Source organism: Gorilla gorilla, chromosome 19 (assembly GCF_029281585.2).
Source record: "Gorilla gorilla gorilla isolate KB3781 chromosome 19, NHGRI_mGorGor1-v2.1_pri, whole genome shotgun sequence".
NCBI classification, from domain to species: Eukaryota; Metazoa; Chordata; class Mammalia; order Primates; family Hominidae; genus Gorilla; species Gorilla gorilla.
Genome location: NC_073243.2, coordinates 89,798,076 through 89,824,526, shown reverse-complemented (window position 1 = coordinate 89,824,526; position 26,451 = coordinate 89,798,076). Strand labels below are relative to the sequence as shown.

Here is a 26,451-nt window from a genome sequence, read left to right as displayed (position 1 = left end):
TTCTGGAATGAGTGGAAGCATAAATATATTTATATGTTTATACATACATATATAATGGATTAAATTGGTCCCCATGTTATCATATTTCTATTCTCAAATCTAGAAGCATCAAGACAGAGTTAATGAAAATTTAATTAGTTTCCTGATGGAAAAGAAACCTTGGCATCCACTCTTTCATCTGCATTAGAAATGTACATTGCTTGAGAACCATGAATGTTCATTATCCATTATCAATGTGGAGCCCTGTACCAGTGGAAATAATGCTGGTTAAGTGTAATAATAGGTTAGATGTTAGACTTACTCCTTTTTAATTACATTTATAAATACTAGTTCCTCTTTTAAATAAACTGGATGAATTCTACACTGTTACAGCAATTATAAAGTGGAATTTCAGAGTATCAAGCAAAAACTTGCATATACAATCCCATGGACTGTTTGGGGAGATGAAATACTACTGCTATCTATGTTCTAATAAATGTCAGTTTTATTTTTTTAACCTAATTTCAACTTTATTACCTCCAATTCTGGAAATTGAGGTCTATCGATCTTCTCTAATCAAAAACAGAATTTGTCAGGAACCTCAATATGATGTCTAGCTTCTGTCATAAACAGAGTTGAAATAACTGATATCTATGTTGCAGAGTTTTAGACTATGTTACCCTTCCATTTGTCTTGGATTTCAAAATTCCATTCTTACATTAAATTAAATCAAAAGAAACAAGTATAGGAGAACCACATGAAATTATCTTACCATAGAAATGTTAGTGATTGTTATATTCCACGATCATATTTGAGGAATTATACAAGCAGAAGCTTTATGCAGTAACCTCCGGGGACTTCCATATTTTGGAGTGACTTCCTCAAAATTTTCCAAGACCTTTTATGTGACTAAGGCTATCTGTGGGCAGCAATGTGATCTGAGAAGGTCATTCTGGTCTAGGCTGTAAATGTTTGGGTCTCAGTGTCCATTTATCGTTTGGGGCTCACTTTGACATTCTACTCAACCTACAGGTTCATAAGTGCCCTGTGGATCTTTAGGGATTGCACTATGAGGTTGGCCCAGTGCCACTTGAACAGCCCCTGACTCCTGGTAGGCAGCCTGTAAAGGAGATAGTTCATAGTTCTTGCTTAATGGCAGTGTGTGTGTGTGTGTGTGTGTGTGTGTGCGCGCATGTGTATTTGTAAGATCATTGAGACTGGATGACCAGAATGGTACTTATGGACTGATTTGATCTGGGGTGACTCAATTTTTAAACATAGATAGGTGCCCTGCAAAAATCATTTGTCTGGGACCACATATGCCTTAGTGGAAACTCTGGTTATATGTCCCTTTCAACAAAGATTCTATTTAAAGACCTTTTCCACTGTATCATTTAATATCCTTTAAATACATCTCCACAACGTAATTTATTTTAAATGTGGTAGAAATAATTCAGATCTTAAATGAATATTCCTCCTTGGACCTAATATTGGAATCATACAACCTATTATATATCTCTTTAGCTTATGTTTTCAGAAAGCTCAAGGGATTTGCTGCTCAAGAGTCATGATCTTCTGTAACCATTTCCAAACACTCTTCCTATGATGGTTTTCCATTTATGACTTTGGATTTATTTTAAACTCTCCTCAAGCATCAATTTTTCTTTATCAAAACCCATGGCAATATCTTTTACAAAACTTAAAAAGAATTCACAAAATCAAAACAAAATATAATACTTATTTTTGGGGAAATTTTTTTTTGGTGTGGTGGAAAAGTTATACTGTTCTAGACATGGGTGAAAAGAATTTTATGAAAAAAAAGCAGTAAAACATAACTGTCCTGAAACAGATAGTTGCCACCAAGTATTTTGTGAAAAAAATTAAATTTCCATAAAGTTGCAATAAGATATTTAAATTGCATGCTCTGTTGATGTGTACATATTTGGGTTCCAAAATTTATTTCTTCAGCCATAAAGACACTTATAAACATCTGCTGAAAATATATAAATTATTTATAAAGCTTAAGCAAGCCAAATCGAATACTTCAGAACCACAATCCAAATGGCACATCACATTTTAACGGGAAAGCAGAAGAAATACATTCTTGTCATTAAAGAACACCAATTCTTTATTTATGTCTGGTGATTCTTCTCTGTGTCTCTTATTGCTAAACATCTCCAATTTGGCTGTGAGCAATAAAAATGATATAACTATACTGATACTATACTTCTAACTATGGTTATAATTATGCTTAATAACATTTTCATATTTTAACTTCATGTCTTCAGCAAAGAATGTCAAAAATTGAACGAAATATATACTATTTTCATTAAAATAATCAGGAAGAATTAAAGCAAAGAGGGTTTCAATGATATTCTGAAGCTTACCCGGGCCATCGAGTCAGGAAGATAAACCAGGTCTCTTGGATTTCAATTCCAGTGTTCTAGTCACTGGTTTGTTCAACTCCTGTGCAAAACATCCATACAAAATACACAATGCATATTCCCCCTTCCTATCAAGTGGTTGTCAAAAGAAATACGCCATTACCTTTCCCACATACTGAGGCTCGGAGCCCATGTATTCTTCCAGCACAAAAAATTGATTCCATACCCAGCCACGTTTAACACGTTGGAAATGTGACCGTTGTCCTGGCAGATGGATAACATTTTCTCTTGGCTCTGTGGCTAAAGTCTGCTGTGGCTGTGGTTGTAGTGGTGTTAGGAGACCTCCATCAAACAGAACCCAGAGAAGCAGGGATAAACAGTTCCTTGTAAGCATTGGCAAAGGCTTTCCTACAGCAGAGTAATAAAAACTCCAACACTTAACGTAGAATTGTGGAATCCAGGTTTGAGGTGTCTGTGGCCTCCACCACTTAGCTTCTTGTTTTATTGCAGAAATGATGATGCAGGCATTAATCCTTTTGATGAAAAGGCTTCTGCTGTATTATATTCCATCTAAAGGGGCCTATGAAATAGATTAACAAAGATACATTAAATTAATAAAATTGCATGATGATATTCATCACAACTCTCATTATATCTGCCAACATTTAAGGAAACCGAGAAGAAAGACTATAAAAGAATTATATTAGTAAACGGTCACTGCTATTCAACATTTTAACTTGGATAAATTATCTGAGTTTTTCACAGACTTGAGAAAATATTAGTTACAATGAAGCAAAAAGTGCATTATAAACAGAAATGATATTTTCAAAAAATTGGCAAATCATTTTAAGGAGAAAAATACAGACCACTATTTTAAAGTGAGCTATTAAGTTAGAGTAGGATCTTGCAACTTCAGCATTATTGACATCTTAGGGTTGATAATTCATTATTGCTGGGAAGCTATTTTGTGCATTTTAAGATTTCTAGTAGCACTTTTTTCTTCTACTTAATAGATGACAGTAGCACCCCTTCCCATATCTGGTTTGTGACAAGAAAAAAGTATCTCCAGACATTGCCATATATCCCCTAGGGAGCAAAAAATGCCAAAATTAAGAACCACAATGTAGAGAATAAAGAAAACAATTTTTAAAAAGCAAAAAGTTCCTGAAGTTAGAGAATAGAAAGATACAGATGATCTAAAGAACAAGATAAATTATTAAATGGAAAAGCGAATCATCTTACTAAAATGTAAATGACGGATACAATGTTGTAAGTCTTTATAAATTTAAATTTTCTTTAAAAATGTTTCTCTAGCCTGGATATACCAGAAACCTTGACAATGTGAGTATTACTTTATAGACGTTGTGTAGCTCAGAGAAAAGCTGGATCCCTACCAGATGCAGAGCTTTTACTCTGCATTTAGATAAAATGACCTTTGAGCTTTTTCTTATAACAAGCCTTTTTAAATTCACCTATCTAATATTCATTGAGTGTCTATAATACACTGTCTTTAATTATGTGATAGATAAAAAAACAGACACAATCTTTGCCTCTCTAAAATCACAAACAAAAAATAAACAGTCAAATAAATAACTGAGGGCAGATTACGTGAATGGAAAAAAAAAAAAAAAAGGCAAACAAGAATATCCTGAGGGTAAAACCCATGTTAGCAAAAGTCTGTTGTAGGTGATAATTGCACTGAGGTCTACAGGAATAAAAGCATTCCTATATTTTCTAAGCAGGCATGATGAAACGTGGCTCTAGAACAAGGGTGATTTTATGCATTTGGCACTAGGGTCACAGTGCTTCGAGCCTATAAGGTTTCTAAAGGCCAAAAATGTTGGAAGCCAGAAAATATATATAATGCTTCCAAAACAAGAGAACTAAAATCAAAATCAACGCATGTTTAATTAAATGTCTATAAAACACGGTGTTTTTGTCAACTAGTCAGCTGCAGTTCAGAACAATGTGTATTCACTTATGTGTAATGTAATAAAAATGTTTAATGAGTTCTTTATAAATATTGAAATTTAAACATTAAATGTGGAAGTAGTAATTCACCATACTTGAGATAAGATGTGAGATGAGGAGTGTCCAAAAGTTATACTCTGAAAGTATTTTATAGGGTAAACCTAAAAACAAAATAAAACCGGATATAAATTTTTTTCTTCTTTATAAGAGTGTAACTGTAACTGTTTGATATTGACAAAACCATAAGTTGTCTTTTTTTGCATCTTTTCATTCTGACAAAATAATATTTATAAAAAGTTAAGTTAGATCTGCCTTGTCCAATATGGAAACCTCTAGTCACATGTGCCTTTTTAGTTAAAAATTGGCAATTTGGGATCATGATGTCCTCTACTTTTAAATTATATGTTGAATTTCAAAGACAGTACAAAAAATAGGAAAGTATCATATCTTTTTTTATCACTTGACATGATATTTTGGATATGTTAGGATAAATAAATACACTATTAAAATTAATTTTGCTTCTTTCTTTCTTTTTTCTTTTTCTTTTTTTTGATGGAGTCTTGCTATGTCTCCCAGGCTGGAGCGCAGTGGCATAATCTCAGCTCATTGCAATCTCCGCCTCCTGGGTTCAACTGATTCTTCTGACTCAGCCTCCCGAGTAGCTGGGACTATAGGTGTGTGCCAGCACACCCGGCTAATTTTTTTTATTTTTAGTAGAGACGGGGTTTCACCATGTTGGCCAGGGTGATCTCGATCTCCTGACCTCATGATCCACCAGCCTCAGCCTCCCAAAGTGCTGGGATTACAGGCGTGAGCCACCTCGCTTGGCCTCTTTCCAATTTTTTAATGTGCTTACTAGAAAATTAACATTTGATATGCAACTCACATTTACATTTTGAATTATTTTCAATTGGACAGCACTGATTTAGACAATACAGTTTGAATCACAAACTGTGATTTCTATTTAAACAATTTATTCTTAACATTCAAAGTAAAATATCTAACATGAACTCCGTCACCTTTGCAGTAAAAATACGTTAGAAAGTCAGAGAATCTTTTGCATCTATTTCAATAACGTGTAAGCATGGTAATGCATTTTTTTCTCATTTGCTTTTAAGTTTAAATTGCTAGGGTTAACCTCCAAGGTGTATTAATTTCTTAAATTTTTTGTTTCTTCCATGTTTCATCCCATACTCATACCAATCCTATTCCAAGCATATCAGTTCAGATTGGGAGATAAATATAAGGAGAAAAATGGGTGACAGAAACTCTGACTTCCCAAATCTTCTCTAGAATATGCCATTAGGTTGCATTTCTGCCTTCCTGTTCTATTAAACCTTTTCTTTCACTATTTTGGGGATGTGAGGTATCAACACTCAGACTTTAGAGAACACTGACATCTAAGGTCATCTCTCAAGACAAGTGTCTTTTTATTGTATATTAGAGATTTTTGAGGTAGGACATATGACGACATTCATCATCATTGCCGCCAGTCTGGTCCAAATTCTCCTTTTCGCTTAGAAGTCAAAGGTGTCTAAAATCTGAGCTGTGGCTCCCTACCAGAGTAATCTTGTAGAAGTTTCCATGCGCTCACATCACTTTCCATCTGTTGGTTGTGCTAGAATATGTGCCTATAGTGTGGAGAAGTTAGTGAATAAGTGATTGGTAATTAGAGAGAAACATAAATTTAACATGCAAAGTGCAGTAGTCCCCATTTATATGTGAAGAATGTGTTCCAAAACCCCCAGGAAATGCCTGAAACCAAGGATAGTACTGAAGCTATCAGAACACATCTCTGTTTATGTCTTCCACCCACAAATTTTATACTTTTATACTTTTTCCATCTTAACTAAGCCCATATCATGGGGCTGTAACTTTTGCAGTTTTGGGAGGTGGGACAGCAAAACTAGAAGGGATTTCTTTTTCATTCTTCACAATTTCATGGAGAGGTTTATTCTTACCATAGCAACATCAGCATATGATTTATTTTCTTTCCTTATTAAGTAAAGAACTTTCACCTTTTCACATAAAAGGAACACTTTATGGCTTCTCTTTGGCATATCCAAGTTGCCAGCATCACTATTCTTGCACTTTGGGGCCATTATTAAGTAACCTAAGGCTTTCTTGAACATAAGCACTCGATACTGTGACAGTCAGTCTGCTAACCAAGAAGGCTAAGTGACTTATGGGTAGGGAGTGTCTACCTCTTGAATCCACTGCACAAAAAGACAATACACATCCCAGGTGGGACAGAAGTATATGCTGCAAAATTTCATCATGCTACTCTAAATGGTGCACAGTTCAAACCTTATAAATTGTTTATTTCTGTAGGTTTCTATTTAATATTTTTGGACTGCAGTTGATCACCGGTTACTGATACCATGGAAAATGATGCAGGATAAGGGGTGACTACTGTGTGTTGTTTCATAAGCCAATTCACCAACACATAAACAGTTTGCACCAGGAAACAACAGCAGCTAAATGCAAACTCTGGTAATAAAGCTGAAGTTAACTGGAGCCACAGAGGAGTGCAATGTAGAACGTGATGCCCATTTCCCTCAGGCCCACATTCTGTTCTTACTTTGGCTCTTGTTGGACACAAATTCTATCATACTGTGCTATGTTACTTCCAGATTTTTATGCATTTCTCTCTCAAAGTAGGCTGAACTTTACTTGTATCCATGTTATCAAATTACCTTCTTTTTTAAGAGTAGAATTTTATGTTTACTAGATATTTATTTAGCAATAGTTTATTTTTGCTGATATTTTCATTGGGATGGTGATTGCTAGTGGCAATTGCATGAGTTTTGGGGATCTGCACGTATCTTTTTTCTCTATGAGCCCTGTTATTTTAATATGAATTTTGCAGAATGCAGAGCTTTTAAAAAACTTGCATATCACACTTAGCAGAAGCACATGTAATTAAAAACATAAAACTTTCTCCTTGCACGTATTAAAATCCAGAACTTTAATATGACATTTATGAATTTAACAAGGCCTGCATAATCGACCTCTGCATGCTCAACCCTTGCCATTCTCTTCCTTTCCTGAGTCCAAACTCCTTAGTTTTAATTCATGTTAATAACAGCAATAACAGTAATTTATATTAGAAGTGTACTCATGTGATTATTTGTTTACTCTTTTCTGGGTGGAGTGGTGGCATAAAGAGAAGCTAGGGAGGAGTAATGGTGCCTATTTTATCAGCCATTCTGTTCCTGGGGTCTACACTATCACCTGGCAAATGGTAGGCACCAAGTACATCTTTGTTAAGTTTGAATGAATAATTCATTGAATGGTAATAGCTAACCTTTATTGAAAACTTACAATGTTCTACACAGTGTTGTATGTTCTATGCCTATATAACAGCCCTGTGAAGGAGGTGGTATTATTACACCCATTTGACAGAAGAAATGGAGGAACAGAGATGTTAAGTGACTTGACCATGATCTACATGTTAGTACATAGCAGGCAGGCTTGAATCTGGGCAGTCTGACTACAGAGCTCATACTCTTGGATCCTCTACGGTGTTGCCCCTCTGTTAATAGATGTAAAAATACACAAAACATCAGGGGTTTCCAATCCTAGTAAAACAAGGAATATGTGCCCGCAAACTTGAGTTTCAAGTTATTTTTGAAAACCTAAGCAGGTATTTCAATACTGGGCAGCTTAAGCTTTCAGACTCATTTAGCTGTTTTGTAAAATTAGGAGATTTAAGCTATCAGGTCAATATAGTTCCTCTGAAGTCCAGAGATCCAAGACTCCCAGCTTTCCACCCACAAAGATCTGGGAAGGACATAATTTTAGGCAGAGGTAGGAAATAATAGACATGGTCACTGTTCTCATAGGATTGCATAGTGACTGAAAATTCAGAAAGTGCTCCAACAGCCCATCAAGGCACTAAACCGATCACCAGGTTGAGTGATAAGAAATAGCTGTTGTACAGAAAAGAGGGTATGAGGGTTTCCAACTGTTCCAGGGAGCTCTTCCTAGTGAGCTTGAACTGTGAATGTAGTTCTGGGGTCCAATAGATGAGATGGTAGCCTGTTTGACCTACTTGACAATTCTACATTTGAGGATTGCTTCTGGCATTGATATTATTAAAAATAAATTACTTAATGGATTAATAAAAATATTGACTTTGGAACAAGATAGATCTGAAGTATCATTTTACATGAAGTCACAACATAGTTTTATGCTAAGTAACTATCTGTTAAGTAGTGTTTGAACTGTGGGGACACAATCAACAATAGACTTTTATTTGTGGAGCTATACAATAAATATGACTAAGTAAATATTTTTCAATCTCATCCCTCAATGAGAACGTGTGTGAGTGCATTTCCTCACTCCTGTCATTGTTTTATAATCCTAAAATCCATTTCAAGTCTCTATAACACTACAGTCCTTCAGTGAACAGATGAACCAATGTTCTTTTCAGTACAGGATGCTGCTCCCAGCAGATCCCAGACTCTGGCCACGGTTGTCAGCCAGGGAGCTTTTAAAGTGCTATATCACAACAATAATAATGCAAGGAGATTGAAAGACTCCAGTTCTTAAGTGAAAGGGAAACAACTCCCCCAGGCATGAAACACAGGCTAAATTACAAGGAAAAACTATATCAAGCCGTCAACCTGGGTATACTTGCCCCAGCACCAATGGTGTTGTTATAAAAGCAAGAACAGAAAGCTTATTCTGTGAGGTCAGTACCCTATGGAAATATGTGAACCTTAAGGAAGACAGATTTGCTACAAAGGACATCACCAGAAGTATGTTGTATTCCATATACCTGATTTCAGGTACAGTGATAAAATATTTATATTTGTCTATGCTTCCTCATCTTTTGTAGAGCCAGAGTGACTTTTCAAAGACTTCTTAATTCGGATGATGACTCTCTGGAGCCCAACATCCCTTTTAGCAGGAGGGATTTTTTTTTTAAATGGTCATATATCAAAGCAGCAGATATTTAGTTGTGAAATACTCACTGACAGTAACACTTCCTTGAAGTGTGCCTCCAAAGCTAAAAGATATACAAAGGCTGTGGTTTCCCTAGTTATTTATTTAAATGGGGAGTGTTTGCTTTTAAGAATAACTCCTGAAAAAGGGCAAATATATTCAATATAAATTACATTGAAAGGGTTCTCTTTGTCAGGGACAACTTATTAAGCTGAAAGACTTGTTAATTATTAAAAGGGGTTCTCTATTATGGGTAGCATTCTAATACTAACTGCATATTGGAGAACTCTTTAATGGTGACTATGCTTGTGGTCTATTTTAAATTAATATTCTATGGAGTAATTTTTCAAGGGCACTTCTTAAAATTTAAAAGGAAAATAATACAACCTCCCCCACCTCCTCTTGTGAATAGGTGGCCTTTTAATTTGAAATAGTAATCAAAAGTGATCCCCATTGAACAATATAAGGGAAGGCTTTATTTTCCGTATTATTAAAAAAAAATCAATGGTAGCATAACTTACGTAATCCAAAAAATATTAAAATATCAACAATATGCTTTATATTTTTTAATGTTATTCTTCACCTTGAAAACATTATTTTATTTGACTTAACTTCATAAATTAAGCTTTCTGCTTCCTATTGTATGAAATGCATTATAATCAGTAAATATTTAAAGACTTCAAGCAAATCTGATAGTTTAAGAATATGACTCCCAGGAAAATTATTTGAAGGTTTCAACAGGCACTGTTATGCAAATTTTAAGCTTTGTTCAGGAAAACATGGTACTTTTTGAAAAGCCTTGGGAATGAGCATACATCCCTAATGCAGCTTTTTTGGTTCCAGTTAAACCTATCCCAAAAGGAAGTATGACTCTGTCTCTGGTATAGCAAACCCTTAACACTCGCTCTTTTGTTTTATAGACTGCCTGCTGAGAAGCAGACATAGTAAACCAATCTCTGCTAATTCTTATCAGTAAAACAGAGGTGTCTGTAGGTGATTATTACTCAGTGATCTTAACTTATGGGGTTCATTAATCCTGCCTCTCTGGCTTGTCCAGATTCTTTCTACTCCCTACTTCTCAAGTATGTTAGGAAGCCAAAATATGCTATTTGAATTTTATTTATTTATTTATTTATTTATTTATTTATCTATTTATTTATTTATTATTATTATTTTTTGAGACGGAGTCTCACTCTGTCACCCAGGCTGGAGTGCAGTGGCGTGATCTCATCTCATTGCAAGCAACCTCCGCCTCCCAGGTTTAAACAATTCTCTGCCTCAGCCTCCTGAGTAGCTGGGATTACAGGCGCACGCCAACAAGCCCCACTAATTTTTTTTTCTTTTTTTTTTTTTTTGCATTTTTAGTATCTTGGCCAGGCTGGCATTGAACTCCTGACCTTGTGATCCACCCGCCTTGGCCCCCCAAAGTGCTGGGATTACAGGCGTGAGCCACCGTGCCCGGCCCGAATTTTAACTGAAATGAAAATGGCTGCTACTAGTTTTAACTGAAATGAAAATGGCTGCTACTGGTATCTCCTACAAGCCAAGAAAAAAAAAATGTTAAAAAAAAAGAAACTCAACATGGGACATCTTTCCAGTGCTTTATGGCAAGAGACAGAATCTCTCTCTTTAAGGAGAAAAGAAATTCGATCACATCTTTATTTTTGTGGTGTGATTTTAACTGCATTGTTTGAAAACCCTTGACAGTGTATTCTGAAATTGATAATTTTCCTCTGTGGTCTTTCACCCAAAAATCCATAACCCCATTCTAATCATAAGACAAGTCTCAATTGAGAGATGTCCTATAAAATGCCTCACCAGTACTTTTTAAAATGGTGAAAGTTGCTGAAAATAAGAAAAATCTGAGAAACTGTCAAAGCCAAGAGGAGCCTAAGCACACAGGACAACTAAATGCAATGGAGGGGATCCTGGAATATTAAAATAATCATAGGTAATAATTAAGGAAACCTGAAGAAAATATGGACTTTAGATAATAACAATGTATCAGTATTGGTTATTCACCTGTAAGAAGTGTACTATTCTAATATAAGATGTACGGAAGAGGGGAAACTGGGACTCAGTTATGGCTAAAATAAGGTACAATATACTTTCTGTCAGACACTGAACGAGTTTACAAGAAGTGATGTGACAAGAATGGGGAAAAAAGTTTGGGTGTGATGGCTCACACCTCTAATCCCAACACTCTGTGGGGCCGAGGCAAGCAGATCACTTGAGGCCAGGAGTTCGAGACCAGCCTGGCCAACATGGTGAAACCCTGTCTCTACTAAAAAATACAAAAATTTGCTTGGTGTGGTGGCACACACCTGTAGTTCCAGCTGCTTGGGAGGCTGAGGCAGGAGAATTGCCTGAACCCGGAAAGCAAAGGATGCAGTGCGCCACAATCATGCCACTGCACTCCAGCCTGGGTGACACAGTGAGACTTTGTCTCAAAAAAAGAAAAAAAAGAATGGGAAAAAAAGAATTTGAGTCCTATTTAGACACTGCTTTGTAATGTATAGAAATCTTCATAAAAATTCACGGAGATCTCCATTTTGATTATTTAACAATGTGTTGAAGAAGGATAACTATGATGGAAAATACTTGGAATTTTCAAACTGCATTCAAATTCTGTATCAACAAAATAATGGAAAATGTTCCTACAGGGATAGATTTAAGAAAGTTTCCAGGAAGCCACCCACTGGGGATTGATGGCGAGCTGCTCAGAAAATCAGCTCAGAGTAAGTGTGGAGAAAATTCCAGTCGTAGTAATACCATCAAAATTTTCTGAAGCCACTTAGACTCTATCATACCCCTGTGTGATCTTCCTGAATTCCCAATTTTATGTAGTTAATCGGGACTGAATTTAAAAAAAATTATGATAGGTGCATTCTGAGAGTGAAATTTAAATGTAGGATGCAATGCTTCTGGAACGGCAGAGTAAAGAGTTATGCTGACATTCTACACAGCAAAGCAGCAAGTTCACTGAGACAATTATTTAATAATTATCATTTAAAGTCTCTAGAAATGGTCTTAAGTGTATTCAGCAAACAAAATAACACTCATTGCCAGCTGTGTTTCTCATCCTTCTTGCCAGTCCTGAGTTGTAGAAACACTATTTATTGTGGGTGTGGAGAAGAGAACCAAGACTTCCTTTTCCCCAGCCCCTCTCAGAGGATAAAAGCTCTGTTTCAGACCCACCAAGTCAAGCATACTGGGACCTCCTCTCCTTGCCTTAGGTTTCTTGTAGAGCAGAAATTCCACATTCGTAGGGGTAAATGAGAAGACCAAGGACTACAATCCCTATCACCACCACCACTACTACCACCAATGCCCCCTTAAAAAGGGAAGGTATCACTACAGGGTATGAGGGTCCCAACTCCCAGTGTTGTTGCATTGGTATAGGCATTCCTCTCAGGGGAAACAGAGGCCAAAAGGACAAAGGGCTCTACAGCTTTGTCTCAGGGGGCATACTTTATTTGGACAGAGTGTAAACTCCTTGTCTGATGTTGAAAGTAGTAAAAATCCGGCAGGTAGCAATTATGAGGAAGCTGGTGGCTCTGTGATACATGCAAAGGGACAATCAAGAAGACCTCTCATGGGACCATGATCAACTCTGGGAATTGGTAAGGTAATTTATACACACTAAGCCTTACTCTCTTACTACCAACCACCGCATGGCATGAGGCAGATGTGAAAGTGTCCCCCAAGGTCAACACAAAACTTTTGATGTGGCAGGAGCCCCACCTGCACAAAGGGCTTAAATGCAACTTCATACCAAATACTAACTGAACAACATGCTACTCTGACTCAGACGCAGGAGTACAATGATAAAAAGTAAAAATGTAACTGGCTAAGGGGGCTTACAAACAGCCATTGACCAGCAGGCTGTTTACACTGACATTAGACAATGTCATATGTGGCCATGATTAAAGATAGAAAACAAAAAAATTCTGAGCAGACAGAGGCTGAAAACTGTGGGGGTAAAATATTCCGCAAAATGAGTTCATCCAATTCACTAAGAGATAAATGACCAAGCAAATAACAACAACCCCCAGGAAGGCGACTGGTGGTTCAGTACTTAGAACTGTTAGAATATAGTATTTATAAAGTCAATTTTCCACAATTTTAAGACATGCAAGGAAACATAAAAATGGGATCCACACACTGGGATGGGGGGAAATCAGAGAAACTAGTCATTGAAGGAGCCTAGACAGTGGACTTGGCAAGCAAAAATGTCAAAGTAACATTATAAACATCTTGAAAGAAACAAATGTAACCATGCATAAAGAATTAAAGGAAGGAAGATAGTTGATAATATCTCATCAAATAGAAAATGTTATTAAAAAGATAATTTACTTTTTAAAAGCCACATGGCAATTACAGAGATCAAAAATAGAATAACAGAAATGAAAACATTTACTAGAGGAGCTCAACACTAGATTTGATCTGGGAGAAGAAATAACCAAGATTAAAATTTTACAACATACCTTCTTCAACTAAGATATAATCACATCAAAAATCAACTGCAGAAAAAAAATTTTGGTACATTTGAGAACTACAGAAGAAAATATGAGAATTTCTGTAACTGGGGAAATTAAAAGGTGAAAAAGTCAAACAATGCCGTCTAAAATAACCAATTATTTAAAGAATAAAGTATAGGGAAATTTAAAAAAGTGAGATTAACTAAAACTAGAATAGAACATACAAATGTATGTAACAAAGCAGTGAGCATAAAGAGATTTATAACTGTAAGTGCCTACATTTAAAAATTCTCAAATCAATAATTTAACCACCCCATTAAGAAAGAAGAAAAAAAGAAGAGCAAACTAAACTCAAAACAATCAGAAGGAGTAAAGATAAAGACTGAAGTGGAAATTAATAATGTAAAGAATGAAGACGATAGATAAAATTAACACACCAAATTGTTCCTTTGAAAGGATTAACAAAATTAACAAATGCTTAGTTATAATTATTACAAAAAATGAAATTACTAAAATCAGTAAAGAAGAAACATCACTATCAACCTTCTAACAATTAAAAAATGTACTATAACAAATACCATGAACAACTTTATGCCAACAAATTAAACAACATTGATGAAATGGACACATTTTTAGAAAGACAAAAATTAATAATATTGCCTCAAAGGTTTAGAAGCTCTGATTAGGACTATAACACATAAAGAGATCAAATTAGCAATTTCAAAAACTTCCCACCAAGAAAATTTCAGAACAAGATGTCTTCACTGTTGAATTCTATCAAACATTTCAATAATAATTAATATAAAACCTCTGTAAACTCAAAAAAAAAAGAAGTTGAGGGAACATATCCTGACTTATTCTATGCGACCTTTAACATTACAATACTGAAATCCAACCAACACTTGACAAGATAAACACACACACACACACACACACACCCTCCTGAATACCAATATCCCCTATGAATATAAATGTAAGAATTCTCAACACAGTTCTGGCACAGCAAATCCAGCAAAATACGAAAGAGATTATACACTATGACCAAATGGGATTTATCTTATTACTGCAATGTTGGTTTAATGTCCAATAAATATTTAATGTAATACCCATGTCAATAGAATAAAGAAGAAACAAAACAAACAGAGGATCATGTCAATGATCTAGAAAATGTATTTGATAATTTTCAATATGTTTTATTGATAAAAACAATCAACAAAGTAGGAAGAAAACAAAACACCTGCAACCTGACAAAGATAATCTAACAAGTCTCCACAAGTCATATCATGGTAATGGTAACAGACTGCATGTTTTCTCTCCAAGAATACAAACAAGAAAGGAATGTACACTCTCCTCGGGTCTTTATGACATTCTAATGGAGGTTTTATTAGGCAAATTAGACAAGAAAAGAGGGAAAATTTACCAGACTAGAAAGGTAGAAAAAAATTTGTCTCAACTTGCAGATGACATGATCTTTTATATTAAATATCCTAAAGTGTGTGTGTGTGTGTGTATATATATATATATATATAGCTTAGTAAATATTTTAAAGTATATACATATAGTTTAAGATATTTGTGTGTGTGTGTTTGTGTGTGTGTGTGAGAGAAAGAGAGAGAGAGAGAGAAACAGAGAGAGAGTGTTAGAGGCCTGGCAGCATACAAGATCAATACACAAAACTCAACTGTATTTCCATACACCGAAATGTCATTAAAATGGAATGCCATTAAAAATGGCACTGAAAATTGAATTAAGAAAATACTTCCATTTATAATAGTGTCTGAAAGATAAAATATTTAGATCAAAACCTAACAAAAGAAGTGAAAAATGCATATGCTGAAAACCACAAACCATTGTTGCAAGAAATTAAAGAATGTCTATGTAAATGAGTGGGCATAAAATGTTCATAGATTGGAAAGTTAATATTATTAAGAAGACAATAACCCCAAATTGATCCTTATGCAATTCCTATCAAAATTCAAGCCACAATAGTACAGCAATTGAAATGTTCATTCTAAAATTCATGTAGAAATGAAAGGGACCCAGCAGAATATTAAAAACAGTCTTATACAAAAAAGCAAATAATTTGGAGAACTCACACTTTTCACTTTTAAAGCTTAAAACACCACTGCAATAAGCATGACAATGTGGTACTGGCATAAGTATACACCTAGAAGCCACAGAAAGGAACAGAGATCCTAAAATAAATGGGTCCATCCTGAGTGAATTTTTGCATATGGTGGCAGTGGAGGATTAAATTAGTCTTTTTTAAATGTGGATATCCAATTGACCCAGGCCCATTGTATCTAATACTGCTTGTAGCAAATCAGTTGCCTAAAAATAAGTTTATTTTAGGGTCTCTATTTTCTCAGTAAATGATCCTGGGGCAATTGGATATCCACACGAAAATGACTTTTATCCTCTACTGCCACCATATGCAAAAATTCACTCAGGATGGATCATAGACCTTATTTAAGAGTTAATCCTGTAAGATTCTTACACACGAACATAGAATAGGCAATTCAGTGTGTTTAAAAATATATGACTTCAAAAGCCCAAGTGACAAGATAAAGATAAGCTGGACTTTAGGAAAATTAGCAATTTCTTGCTTCAAAGAATACAAATATGGAAGTAAAAAGATAACCCATAGAATGCAAAAAAGTATGTTCAAATTATTCACTTGACAGGAGACTTGTATCTCAAATATATAAAGACCATTTATTATTCAATAATAGAAAGATAATACAATCAATAAATGAGAGAAGGCTTTGAAGAGACATTTCTCCAAATCAGATACACACATGGACAATAAGCCCATGAAAGGATTGTCAACACCTTTCATTAGTCACTAGGAAAATGCAAATCGAAAACCACAGTGAAGATGGCTATAATAAAAAAATAACATAGTAACAAATGTTGAAGGAGGATGTGAAAAATCAGCACCCGCACACATGGCTGCTAAGAATGTAAAATGGTGGAGATTTTTTGGATATTATTTTGGTAGTTCCTCAAAATGTTAAAATATAGAGTTTATGAGATGATCCAGGAATTTCACTCTTAGGTATCTACCTAAGAGAAAGTGGAAAAGACTCATCCACACAAAAACCTGTATACATAACCTCCCAGCAGCATTATTAATCATAGCCGAACAGTGGAAACAAATTACATAAAAACCAATGGGATTATTTGATGAACAAAATCTCATATATTCATATGTAGAGGGTTCAAGGGATTTGGGGACTGATCAAGGAAAATGATGTCACTGTGAGAAGCAGTTAACACACAACAAGCTTTAGTGGGTGGTGTTTGCACAGCCTCACATGAGAGCGCACATCCCTTGCAGCATGGGGCTGATGATAAGGGCTATTATCCAGAGGACAGGGGGTTCAGAGAGGTGGTTTACACAGATGATGTTATTACGCAGCATGGTCAGGTGTCTCTGGGTCAGAGAGATCCAAAGGGCTGTCACAGCTTGGGTTTCATAACCACAAAGCTCTAGCTTATCTATTACTAGCAGGTGTGGGGTGAGGTTTTGAAGGGTAAGTAAATCAGACACTCTCTTAAGTGGCTAAAAATCTACTTGTTTGGACTATTTTTAAAATAATTGAATGTATGAAAATTTGAGTTTGACTCTGGTGGGGTTTGGAGCTCATGGGTCTCAACTTGTAGTGAAGAAATAAACTAAGGGTACATATAAAAACTCTACATTTAGCTCATTTATATAACACCATGCAATTGATTATTACATGGCAATGAAAAGGGATAAAGTCCTCATGCCTGCTACAATATAGATGAAATTTTAAAACATTATGCAAATGAAAGAAGTCAGTTATAAAAGATTACATATTATATGATTGTTATTTATATGGTTTTTAGAATAGGTGAATAAAGACAGAGGGGAAATTAATTGTTGTTTAGGGACTGTATTTTGGGTATGACCTGGAGAATGATTGCCAACGGGTTTGGGGTTCCTTCTTGGGCGAACAAAAATGTTCTAAAATCATATTGTGGTGATGGTGGCAACACTATGTGAATATACTAATAAAAATTGAACTCCATACTTTAAATAGGTGGATTGTGTGATATGGAAGTTACATCGCAATAAAGTTGTTTAAAAAATGACTTCATGATAGACTTCAGACTCAAGATTTTGGGCTGTAATTAGTGGACCTGAAATTGTCTTTGCTTCTTGAAGCAAATTAAATCAAACAAGGTCCCAATTCATGTGTTAATATATTTTACATAATATTGATCAGAGACTACCTCAATACTAACTTATGGCTCATATTTGAGAGTATTTCCACTGATTTACATGTGCTAGTGCCTCACTGCTTCACCATGACCACCTGGGCAGCATATAGATCCTCTAAAGTTTTATAGAAACCATCTGGGCTGGAAATCGCCCACATTTGCTTTATCTGTGCTGCAGAGGGAAATCAAGAGGCAAACCGTTACACAGATGAATTTTCCCAAGACACAAAGGCAGCACACTCCTTTAAACATTCCAGGACGCAGTGAACATGGGGGAAAGAGGAGTCTGAAGCCGTGCATCAGCTTATTTTCTAGACTAAGCCTTGGAACCACCTTTAGAGGTGACCCATAAGAATCTGACTGACTGCAAGCAAGAAGAGCTCTTGGGTTGCAGAAATAGATACTATGCTGCTCTTTACGGAGAACCACAAAGATTTGAATAATGTCAATACATAATGGTATGAGTAGTTTTATTCACCAGAATTCCAGAAGGACTAAATCTAGGATGAAAATGAAGCTGAGTTTAGCACAAAGTACATTTCTCAGAGGAATGCATACAAGGGAGAAGGTAAGGACAGAAACTATCGTAACAGTAGGGGGTGGCATGGCCTGTAAGTAGGTAGTCATGTGGGAGAGGGGGAGAAAGAAGAAAGGAGATTTTAGGAGACAGATTTGAACTTAAGAGTGTATTAATGGGCATCAAGAGGCCTCACAATGGCCCAGCTACATATCAGTATAGATTTAAAGATGCACAAACAATTGGAACTGTCAGGCCTCTGAGCCCAAGCTAAGCCATCATATCCCCTGTGACCTGCACGTACACATCCAGATGGCCGGTTCCTGCCTTAACTGATGACATTCCACCACAAAAGAAATGAAAATGCCCTGTTCCTGCCTTAACTGATGACATTATCTTGTGAAATTCCTTCTCCTCACTCATCCTGGCTCAAAAGCTCCCCCACTGAGCACCTTGTGACCCCCACTCCTGCATGCCAGAGAACAACCCCTCTTTGACTGTAATTTTCATTTACCTACCCAAACCTTATAAAACGGGCCCACCCCATCTCCCTTAGCTGACCCTCTTTTCCGACTCAGCCCGCCTGTGCCCAGGTGATTAAAAAGCTTTATTGCTCACACAAAGCCTGTTTAGTGGTCTCTTCACACGGACATACATGAAATTTGGTGCCGTGACTTGGATTGGGGGACCTCCCTTGGGAGATCAATCCCCTGTCCTCCTGTTCTTTGCTCTGTGAAAAAGATCCACCTCCGACCTCAGGTCCTCAGACCCACCAGCCCAAGGAACATCTCACCAATTTTAAATCAGGTAAGTGGCCTCTTCTCACTTCTCCAACCTCCCTCACTATCCCTCAACCACTTTCTCCTTTCAATCTTGGTGCCACCCTTCAATCTCTCCCTTCTCTTAATTTCAATTCCTTTCATTTTCTGGTGGAGACAAAGGAGACATGTTTTATCTGTGGACCCAAAACGCCGGCGCCGGTCACGGACTCAGGAAGGCAGCCTTCCCTTGGTGTTTAATCATTGCAGGGACGCCTGTCTGATTATTCACCCATGTTTCAGAGGTGTCTGACCACGTGAGAACACCTGCCTTGGTCCTTCACCCTTAGCAGCAAGTACTGCTTTTCTGGGAGGCAAGAACACTCCAACTCCTTCTCTCCATGTCTCTACCCCTTCTCTGCTTTTCTGGGGGGCAAGAACCCCCCAACCCCTTCTCCTTCACCCTTAGCGGCAAGTACTGCTTTTCTAGGGGGCAAGAATCCCCCAACCCCTTCTCTCCGTGTCTCTACCCCTTCTCTGCTTTTCTGGGGGCAAGAACCCCCCAATCCCTTATTTCCACACCCCGACCCCTTATCTCTGCACCCCAATCCCTTATTTCCACACCCCAACCTCTTAACTCTGTGCTCCGATCCCTTACTTCCATGCCCCAACCTCTTATCTCTGCGTCCCGATCCCTTATTTCCGTGCCCCGACCTCTTATCTCTGCACCACGATCCCTTATTTCTGTGCCCCAACCTCTTATCTCTGCACCCTGATCCCTTATTTCCACACCCCGACCTCTTATATCTGTGCTCCAACCCCTTATTTCCATGCCCCAACCCCTTTCCTGCTTTTCTGGAGGGTAAGAACCCCCAAACCCCTTCCCTCTGTGTCTCTACCCTTCTCTTTAAACTTGTCTCCTTCACTATGGGCAACCTTTCATCCTTCATTCCTCCTTCTCCCTTAGCCTGTGCTCTCAAGAACTTAAAACCTCTTCAACTCACACCTGACCTAAAACCTAAATGCCTTATTTTCTTCTACAATGCTGCTTGACCCCAATACAAACTCGACAGTAGTTCCAAATAGCCAAAAAACGGCACTTTCGATTTTTCCATCCTACAAGATCTAAATAATTCTTGTCGTAAAATAGGCAAATGGTCTGAGGTGCCTGATGTCCAGGCATTCTTTTATACATTGGTCCCTCCCTAGTCTCTGTTCCCAATGCAACTCATCCCAAATCTTCCTTCCCTCCCGCCGGTCCCCTCAGTCCCAACCCCAAGTGTTGCTGAGTCTTTCTAATCTTCCTTTTCTACAGACACATCTCACCTCTCTCCTCCTAGCCAGGCCGAGCTAGGTCCCAATTCTTCCTCAGCCTCCGCTCCTCCACCCTATAATCCTTTTATCACCTCCCCTCCTCACACCCGGTCCGGCTTACAGTTTCTTTCTGCTACTAGCCCTCCCCCACCTGCCCAGCAATTTCCTCTTTAAAAGGTGGCTGGAGCTAAAGGCATAGTTAAGTTTAATGCTCCTTTTTCTTTATCCTACCTCTCCCAAATCAGTTAGTGTTTAGGCTCTTTTTCATCAAATATAAAAAATCCAGCCCAATTCATGGCCCCTTTAGCAGCAACCCTGAGATGCTTTACAGCCCTAGACCCTAAAAGGTCACAAGGCTGTCTTATTCTCAATATACATTTTATTTTATTACCCAATCTGCTCCCGACATTAAATAAAGCTCCAAAAATTAAATTCCGGCCCTCAAACCCCACAACAGGACTTAATTAACCTCACCTTCAAGGTGTACAATAATAGAGTAGAGGCAGCCAAGTAGCAACATATTTCTGAGTTGCAATTCCTTGCCTCCACTGTGAGACAAACCCCAGCCACATCTCCAGCACACAAGGACTCCAAATGCCTGAACCGCAGCTGCCAGAGTTTCCTCCAGAACGTCCTCCCTCAGGAGCTTGCTACAAGTGCCAGAAATCTGGCCACCAGGCCAAAGAATGCCCACAGCCTAGGATTCCTCCTAAGCTGTGTCCCATCTGTGTAGGACCCCACTGAAAATCAGACTGTTCAACTCACCTGGCAGCCACTCCCAGAGCCCCTGGAACTCTGGCCCAAGGCTCTCTGACTGACTCCTTCCCAGCTCTTCTCAGCTTAGCGGCTGAAGACTGACACTGCCCGATCACCTTGGAAGCCCCCTAGACCATCACAGATGCTGAGCTTCAAGTAACTCTCACAGCAGAAAGTAAGTCCTTAATCAATAAGGAGGCTACCCACTCCACATTACCTTCTTTTCAAGGGCCTGTTTCCCTTGCCTCCATAACTGTGGTAGGTATTGACGGCCAGGCTTCTAAACATCTTTAAACTCCCCAACTCTAGTGCCAACTTAGACAATACTCTTTTAAGCACTCCTTTTTAGTTATCCCCACCTGCCCAGTTCCCTTATTGGGCCGAGACACTTTAACTAAATTGTCTGCTTCCCTGACTGTTCTTGGGCTACAGCCACACCTCACTGCCACCTTTTCCCCCAGTTCAAAGCCTCCTTCACATCCTCCCCTTGTATCTCCCCACCTAAACCCACAAGTATAAGACACCTCTACTCCCTCCTTAGCGACCAATCATGTACCCCTTTCCACCCCATTAAAACCTAATCACTCTTACCCTGCTCAATGCCAACATCCCATCCCACAGCACGCTTTGAGAAGATTAAAGCCTGTTATCTCTCACCTGCTACAGCATGGCCTTTTAAAGCCTATAAACTCCCCTTACAATTCCCCCATTTCACCTGTCCTAAAACCAGACAAGGCTTACAGGTTAGTTCAAGATCTGTGCCTTATCAACCAAATTGTTTTGCCTATCCACCCCATGGTGCCAAACCCATATACTCTCCTATCCTCAATACCTCCCTCCACAATCCATTATTCTGTTCTAGATCTCAAACATGCTTCCTTTACTATTCCTTTGCACCCTTCATCCCAGCCTCTCTTCACTTTCACTTGGACTGACCCTGACACCCATCAGGCTCAGCAAATTACCTGGGCTGTACTGCTGCAAGTCTTCACAGACAGTCCCCATTACTTCAGTCAAGCCCAAATTTCTTCCTCATCTGTTACCTATCTCAGCATAATTCTAATAAAAACACATGTGCTCTCCATGCTGATCGTGTCCAGCTAATCTCCCAAACCCCAATCCCTTCCACAAAACAACAACTCCTTTCCTTCCTAGGCATGGTTAGTGTGGTCAGAATTCTTACACAAGAGCCAGGACCCCACCCTTTAGCCTTTCTGTCCAAACAACTTGACCTTACTGTTTTAGCCTAGCCCTCATGTTTGTGTGCAGCAGCTGCCGCTGCTTTAATACTTTTAGAGGCCCTAAAAAATCACAAACTATGCTCAACTCACTCTCTACAGTTCTCATAACTTCCAAAATCTATTTTCTTCCTCCCACCTGACACATATACTTTCTGCTACCCAGCTCCTTCAGCTGTATTCACTCTTTGTTGAGTCACCCACAATTACAATTGTTCCTGGCCGGGACTTCAATCCGGCCTCCCACATTATTCCTGATACCACACCTGACCCCCATGACTGTATCCCTCTGATCCACCTGACATTCACCCAATTTCCCCATATTTCCTTCTTTCCTGTTCCTCACCCTGATTATGGCTTGATTTATTGATAGCAGTTCCACCAGGCCTAATCGCCACACACCAGCAAAGGCAGGCTATGCTATAGTACAAGCCACTAGCCTGCCTCTTAGAACCTCTCATTTCCTTTCCATTGTAGAAATCTATCCTCAAAGAAATAACTTCTCAGTTTTCCATCTGCTATTCTACTACTCCTCAAGGATTATTCAGGCCCCCTCCCTTCCCTACACATCAAGCTAAGGGATTTGCCCCCACCCAGGACTGGCAAATTAGCTTTACTCGACATGCCCCAAGTCAGAAAACTAAAATACCTCTTAGTCTAGGTAGACACTTTTACTGGATAAGTAGAGGCCTTTCCTACAGGGTCTGAGAAGGCCACCACTGTCATTTCTTCCCTTCTCTCAGACATAATTCCTCAGTTTGGCCTTCCCACCTCTATATGGTCTGATAACGGACCAGCCTTTACTAGTCGAATCACCCAAGCAGTTTCTCAGGCTCTTAGTATTCAGTGGAACCTTCATATCCCTTACCATGCTCAATCTTCAGGAAAGGCAGAACAGACTAATGATCTTTTAAAAACACATCTCACCAAGCTCAGCCACCAACTTAAAAAGGACTGGACTATACTTTTATCACTTTCCCTTCTCAGAATTCAGGCCTGTCCTTGGAATGCTACAGGGTATAGCCCATTTAAGCTCCTGTATGGACACTCCTTTTTATTAGGCCCCAGTCTCATTCCAGACACCAGACCAACTTAGACTGTGCCCCAAAAAACTTGTCATCCCTACTATCTTCTGTCTAGTCATACTCCTATTCACCGTTCTCAACTACTCATAAATGCCCTGCTCTTGTTTACACTGCCAGTTTACACTGTTTCTCTAAGCCATCACAGCTGATATCTCCTGGTGCTATCCCCAAACTGCCACTCTTAACTCTTGAAGTAAATAAATAATCTTTGCTGGCAGAACTATGCTGAATCTCCTTAGGCACTCTCTAATCAGATGTCCTGGGTCCTCCCAATTCTTAGACCTTTAATACCTGTTTTTCTCCTTCTCTTATTCCGTTTAGTTTTTCAATTCATACAAAACTGTATCCAGGCCATCACCAATAATTCTAAATGACAAATGTTTCTTCTAACAGTCCCACAGTATCACCCGTTACCACAAAATCTTCCTTCAGTTTAATCTCTCCCACTCTAGGTTCCCACGCCGCCCCTAATGCCACTCGAAGCAGCCCTGAGAAACATCGCCCATTCTCTCTCCATACCATCCCCCAAAATTTTCACTGTCCCAAATCTTTACCACTATTTCGTTTTATTTTTCTTATTAATATAAGAAGACAGGAACTACAAAGCTATCAACTGAATTTCTAAAAACCAAGAAAATATTGTGCCTGTTTCAGATAAAAAAAATTTACTTATTAACCAGTCTTTAAAAGTATATGCATCCCTGATTCTAAAGCTTAAATTAAACACTAGAGAAGTTTTCCTTGTAATTTATTGGAGGGATAGTGAGAGATATATTGAGGACTGTGCGTAGAGATTGAATTTTAACTTTTCAAATAGAAAAATAGTAGCAGGTGACAAAAAGAAAGGAAATACTATTAAGCAAGAGAGAAACATTTAGTAAGCAGCAAATATGCTCTAATTCCATAATTCCAGGCAATAACAAGATCACACAAGTCTCACAAGACATTTTTGTCCTTAGAATTTACCACACATTTTGATATTAAGTTTAACTCTTTATGTGTCTAATTACAAAGCTTCAAATATAAATCTGAAAAACGATTCTATTACTGTCTATAAAATCTTACCAGTGTCACTATGACTCCTTTATCTACTATATGCCATACATTAGACACACACACACACACACACACACACACACTCTCTCTCTCTCTCTCTCTCTTTTATTTAGATAACCCATTCTACTTTAAATAATACATTTAGTTAAATTATAAATTACTGCATTACACTATTGATTTGTTAAAGTCACCCGCATGTTGTGATCCTCCTGAATTTCATATACCACTGGGTATATAAATCGGTTTTCTTATTTTGAGAACTACTCAATAATTTCACTTATTAAAATGTTTCATTTAGAACTCATTCAACCAGATGAGTTATGTCCATTGTTTACCAAGGTATCAGCTGCCTTATATGAGATTTATTCTTGATTTCTTTTGCTGTATTATTTTACAATAGATTCTTATTTCTAAAGGATAAAATCAAATGTGTTATGCATTGAAATCACTATTTTTATTACAAAAACCAGATATTACCTGTATGTAAAAATTTGCAAATGTGATGCACCAAGAAAATAAAATTACTTATATTAATGCCCAGAACTTTGCTCATTTCTTCAGCATGCAAATATTTATTGGGTGCCTCATATTATCTAGGAACAATTTTAGACACTGAGACTCTTACTGAGCAAAATTCACACAATTTCATCTCCATACAGATATTAAAAATGAGGTTGATGTAATTATTTGAACATTTTATTCCCATATTTAAAAGACTGGTCGTGTACTCCTGGTATGTATGTATTGTATATTTATATGTATTGTTATGGGAAATTTATAATATATTTGCAACATTATAGAACACAACTGTTTTTCTTCTTCTTCTTTCTTTTACATACTTCCAAAACTTTCTTAAGATCTGGGTCTCAGCAGACAACTTAGAATGCAACAATGACTATTTCATTTTCCCAGAAAATGGAAAGTGTATTGCTTCCAGAATTCCTGTGGACCATAGCCAGTTTTATCTTAGGCTTCAAGTCTGCATAGAAGTATTTTCCATCTTAATAAGGAACATTAAAGACAAATGAAGAAAATTAAAAGAAAACTCAAAAATTAAGGTCTATGAGAAAATACATAGCATATGAAAACCACTTGCTCCATTGTTTTTAATTTTATAAACTAAAAGAAGTAGAAAATATTATTTCCAAGGAAATGTGATACAAGTGAGGAAATTTATAAACTGCAGATGAAAAAACTGGGATGCAGATTTCTATTAATGTTATAATTCAGGTATTGGCAAACTTCTGAGAAAGACCAAATTGTACACATTTTAGGCTTTGTGGAGCTTAAGGTCTCTGTCGCAACTATTCAACTCTGCCATTGTAGCTCACAAGAAGTCATAACCAATATGTAACCAAATGGGTATGACTACGTTCCAATAGTGCCATATTTACAAAATCAGGAAATGACGTGGATTTGACTAGGGGCCATAGATTGCTGACCTCTAAAATCTGAAGATTCTTTTAACAGTATCTTTAGAGAGGTGCAGTGAAAATATATATTTATAAAGTCACTGATAATTGGATATTGGCATCAGACTTTCCCTATCTTTAAAACTGTTATGTTTGTTTAATTTTTTCCCCAAATATATGAAGTGTTTTAAAATCAACTTTGGAATCCACTGAGGTAATAAGACATTATGACATCCAGAGAGCTTTCTCCATCCTTTACCAGCATTTATTTTTTGTAACCAAGATACACGTTCTCAAATAAT

The 26,451-nt window shown here is 37.5% G+C and overlaps 1 protein-coding gene across 5 annotated transcripts in view; it reads right to left on the bottom strand.

The window, feature by feature from the left end:
* Positions 1–26,451, bottom strand: part of CDH12 (cadherin 12) — a 1,104,089-nt gene that overhangs the window by 323,717 nt on the left and 753,921 nt on the right. For all 5 annotated transcript variants that reach the window (XM_055367890.2, XM_055367891.2, XM_055367892.2 and 2 more), the window contains one exon: positions 2,527–2,943. In XM_055367890.2, coding sequence (XP_055223865.2) covers positions 2,527–2,757 — 231 coding nt within the window. In that variant the 5' untranslated portion in view covers positions 2,758–2,943. The remainder of the gene's footprint in view (positions 1–2,526; positions 2,944–26,451) is intronic.